General features: G+C 39.5%; 1 protein-coding gene across 1 annotated transcript; it reads left to right on the plus strand.

The window, feature by feature from the left end:
* Positions 1 to 729: 729 nt before the first annotated feature.
* On the plus strand, positions 730 to 3,801 carry LOC105054989 (L-lactate dehydrogenase B). Its single transcript, XM_010936673.4, has 2 exons — positions 730 to 1,340; positions 3,163 to 3,801. The coding sequence occupies exons 1-2, from the start codon at positions 732 to 734 to the stop codon at positions 3,607 to 3,609; spliced, it is 1,056 nt and encodes a 351-aa protein (XP_010934975.1). The 5' UTR covers positions 730 to 731; the 3' UTR covers positions 3,610 to 3,801.
* The last annotated feature ends 1,302 nt before the right edge of the window (positions 3,802 to 5,103 follow it).

Here is a 5,103-nt window from a genome sequence, read left to right on the forward strand (position 1 = left end):
AAGATGCGATCCAGCTCACAAGTATCACACTCACGTGTATATTCCTTGCACATGCCTGGATATAACGTGTATCAATTATCACTCGTATCTTTTTTGTTTCAACGAGTCTAGAGCTTAGACTTTTAAAAACCCACCATGCGAGAAAAAAGAGACACACGGTGCATCCAACCCCTCTATTCTTCCCCCACAAGAAACGAGGAAAGTCTCTCGCTGTTCCGCAGGCATGTAAACCACTCGGATACTTTTCCAGCCAACAGATTTTAGTTGGTCCCCGGGTCCAACTTGGACCGTCAAGCGTCAAGCTCAACGTGCCCGGTCGTTTCATCGGTGCAAAGCCATACCAAATCCAAAATCACCACCTTAGATTTTAGACGGTGCCGCCTGTGGCTGCTGGATCGTTGGAGTCGTGGAATTTTCTCTTTGTTTACTCTGTGTTTTTTGAAAAGCACACTTCTAGATCTCATATTTTGCTCCTTTTTCTTATTCGTTTCACATTCCTTCTCTTTGTTCCCCTTCCTGAGTTCTTTCTCTTGTGCGGAATGGACCGAATACTACAGGGAAAGTTGTTGGAGAAAGAGAGGCAAGAGACTTGGTCCTCGCAAAACCGTGGTCTCCGTTTTAACTTCAAACTTAGAGCAGCTTCGCTCTCCCCTTTAAATGGAGAGGGAACTGAGAAGAGAAGCCAAACAAACAGTCACATAGTCGTTAGAGTTTGAAGAAATTAAGTCGAGATGAAGAAGGCTTCTTCGTCGCTGTCGGAGCTGGGGCTGGGGGAGGACATCTCCCGGGCCTTCTTCCGGCCAATCCAGCAGGTGGCGCCGCCGTCCCCGTCGAAGCGTCGCACCAAGATATCCGTCGTCGGCGCCGGCAACGTCGGCATGGCCATCGCCCAGACCATCCTGACCCAGGATCTCGCCGACGTGCTCGCCCTCGTCGACGCCAAGCCCGACATGCTCCGCGGGGAGATGCTGGACCTCCAGCACGCCGCCGCCTTCCTCCCCCGCACCAAGATCCTCGCCTCCACGGACTACGCCGTCACCGCCGGATCCGACCTCTGCATCATCACCGCCGGCGCCCGCCAGATCGCCGGCGAGTCCCGCCTCGCTCTCTTGCAGCGGAACCTCGCCATCTTCCGGGACATCGTGGTGCCGCTCGCACGGAACTCGCCGGACGCGCTGCTCCTCGTGGTGTCCAACCCGGTCGACGTCTTGACGTACATCACCTGGAAGCTCTCCGGGTTTCCGCCCAACCGGGTTATCGGATCGGGGACGAATCTGGATTCCTCCCGGTTTAGGTTCCTCCTCGCCGATCACCTTGAGGTCAACGCCCAGGATGTCCAGGTAAAATTTAAAATAAAAGAAAATTAATTAAAGAAAAAAAAAAAAAAACAAAGCACTTTATTTTCGAAGTTAGATTTGGTATATTCTTTTTGAATCATGGTTTATTGGTCTCACTCTATCTAATGTGTTTTGGTAGAATAACTCTACCTAATGTTGGTGAGTGGTAATCCCACTACTTTGTGATAGGTGGGTACTTATCAACGAAAAGGGGGGCCTTGTGGGCTCTTTAAAATTATTCCAAATTTTTGATGCTAGCTGGGTTGTTAGCATTGTTGCATTATAGCTGTTGTGGTGCCGCATAATCCAACTTTAGCCAATGTTTTGTAGTGATCACCTATGATCATAGGTCACGTGCAATTATATGCATAAAAGGTGGTGCATCAAAATCAAATTGTAGTTGTGGAAATTGATCTTGACTATTTAGCTTAGTATTGGACTTGGATTGTATTATCATGTTTGGAAAGGTGTGCAAAGCACAATCAGTAGTTCAGTAGTTGGAGTTGTGGAAGAAGATCAATCATTCATTCATCCGAAAGATTCAACTTGAACCCCTTGATATCATGCTCGCCCTAGACACCATCATCTCAATAATATTCTATCAAATATCGATACATCTTTTAGTTATTCATGCTTTTTTCCTTTGCTCGAATGGCTTTTCAAGTTGTTCAAATAATCATATAAATCAACAATGTTAGCAAGTTTCATGAATGTTAGAGTTTAATCATGAATTGGCTAAGAAAATTTTACCCTAACAATTACAAAACTAGTGGTACTAGATTTAGGATTCATGGATTATTTCATGAAAAATTCACTTTATTCTATTCTATTTTTCATCAGTGGATTTTATTTATTTACTTTTGACTATTTGTTAAAAAACTCCATATTGAACTTATTAGATCATTATGTGCCCACTTTTACAATTACTATGATAATAATCCAATATTTGCATCAATGTATATTTTGTGTAAGTTTACCAACCTATATATGTATATTCTTTCTGTTTTGCATTAAATGCATGTGATCATTTGAGTGTAAGGACTTACAAAGTTATAGAAATTAAGAAAGAGATGGGCTCAAAAAATGTAGAATTTACACTTTTTAATTAGGATGACACTAACGTTTAGACCTAACTAATGAATTCCCACCCTTCAAATTTTGGGCCTTCTGGTATAGCTAGGGCTGAAATCATATTAGATACTAGCATATCCATATTCATATTTATTTTGCCTGATGAATAAAAATATGAGTAAGATATTTGAATATAAAATTTTATATCTATCTTTGTTTTGAGTAGATATGGAATAATTCAGATACTGAAAATATGGTTATAAATTGAATAATTAAACTTTATAACTATAGAATCAAAAATATTATTAAATAGATGAGAAATCAAGTTAAAAATATATTTATAAGGCTACATATTTTTTTAAAAAATTAATAAATATTATAAAAAATTATATAGAGTTATAGATAGATTTGGATATTTGGATAAAGATCGAATAGTTATTTATCTATATCCATATCTATTTTTCTTTAACGAATATAGATACGAATATAGATAATAATCGAATCCGAAAATAGATCTAAATAGATATTGTCCATACCACTTTCACCCTTAGATACCACTACCAAAAGACTATACCAGTTTCAAGAAAAAAATAAATATCTCCTCCTTTTGCAAAAAAAAAAAAAGTGATGTTATATCATTACTTCTAATAAACAAATCTTGGACAAATAAACATATAGTCATTGCCCGTGGCAAATAAGATTGTCAACCCTCTCCATTATTGATTAATGTGTTCATCTGATATATGTGATATAGGCATACATGGTGGGAGAGCATGGAGACAGCTCGGTGGCGCTGTGGTCGAGCATAAGCGTGGGAGGTGTCCCAGTCCTGAGCTCCCTAGACAAGCACCAGATTGCCTACGAGGAAGAGGTGCTGGAACGCATCCGGAAGGCAGTGGTGGAGAGCGCCTACGAGGTGATCCGCCTCAAGGGCTACACCTCCTGGGCCATCGGCTACTCTGTTTCCAACCTCGCCCGCTCCCTCCTCCGTGACCAGCACCGCATCCATCCTGTCTCCCTCTTTGCCAAGGGCTTCTACGGCATCCCCGACGACCGCGAGGTCTTCCTCAGCCTCCCCGCCCGCCTTGGCCGCGGCGGCGTGCTTAGTGTTGCTAATGTCCACCTCACTGAAGAGGAGTCTATTCGTCTCAGGAGGTCTGCTGATACCTTATGGGAGATGCAACAACAGCTTGGTATTTAAGATGGAGCATCGCCTCATTTCTAGGCTTCATCTATTAGTGCGTCGTTATTGGAAGTTTTTGGTTTATGGATTTCCCTTATTCAAGTACTCATGATATTTTGTTCTTTAACCTTGGTGTAATTGTTGTGTCACATTTATATCTATATGAAGTCGTATAAAAGTTGGTCTTTTCAATAATTAAGGTTGCATATAACGTTGCGAGGTGTACATATGGATTGCATATGACGCTGCAAAGTGTACATAGCGAGCCTACATGTTAAATGATGATAAATCCCACCTTCAACCTCCTCATCTTCCTCGATTTTTATAATATTAAAATAATAATAAATTTTATTTGAATGATTTTATATAAAATTAGTGAGTGATGATAACTATTAGATGTATGTCTTAGAAACTAATATGGCTGACACATTGTAATAAATATAAGACATAATTTTATATTTAATATATTAATTTGATCAATAAAAGAGCAAGTTTATTTTTCATTCAAATATGATATATCCTTGAATCGTTAATAAAATTAATTTTTGATACATATTTTCAAAGTGTTGAGAATTAGAAATATGTATTTAATTCCTAAATGCTCTCAGTCATAGTATCATCATGAGGACAGTGATTGATTTAGATAGATCGATGCACAGATCGCTTTTTTCGAGATAGATGAGTCTCTAGTCTACAGTTTAGAGACACTGGACGATGAGTGTGGGTAGTTGTTAGAAAACAACAAATACTGAACGTGATCATACGAGAGATCACTTGGATTTCTATTCAATCGTCAGTGATTGTCTCGATGCTGTAGTTGTGTGAATGATCTTTTGATCTGAGATGGTACTACTGCTCGCAGTGAGGCTGATAGAGTTTGACTGATACATAAACATGAATCTCAATGAGTCATTGTAGTGGATGTTGGTAACAGTTGGTCTACTATAGGAGTAGAGTGTGCATCAAGATGGGATCTATCGATTTTGATAGAGAGGAGTAGTCCTATGAAATTTGAGAGGCTAAGTCTAAGAATCTGTAGCCACAGTAGTGTGATTGACGGAAAAGAGTTTTCATAAAAATCATAATTAGACTTGAGCTAATCGAATCTATCATATGACTGATGTTGAAGTTTGACGATTTATCCATGACCTGCCATCTAGTCGGGACTCACGATAAAGAGACTGAATTACACGTTAACTGCACCTTGAGGTTCATTTTCGGTTCTACTGAGTTGCCACTGCATACTACTAGGTGTCACTGGTAGATTGTGAGAGCTCACTAGGGTTATTCTGGATTGACAATCTTTGATGAATTAGAATAAAATTATTCTGACTCATTGAAAAGAGTTTCAGTGATATTTTGATAGAGATCATTGTATATTTCACTATCAGATAGAATTGAACATATGAGGTCACACAACAAAAAGATTAGGCCTGAAATAAGAAATTGGACTTATGAAGTGTCGATTAGATTTAAAGAAATTCGATTGGGTTCAAGATAATCTTGCTAGCA

The sequence above is a fragment of the Elaeis guineensis genome, chromosome 12 (genome assembly GCF_000442705.2).
Source record: "Elaeis guineensis isolate ETL-2024a chromosome 12, EG11, whole genome shotgun sequence".
Taxonomy (NCBI): domain Eukaryota; kingdom Viridiplantae; phylum Streptophyta; class Magnoliopsida; order Arecales; family Arecaceae; genus Elaeis; species Elaeis guineensis.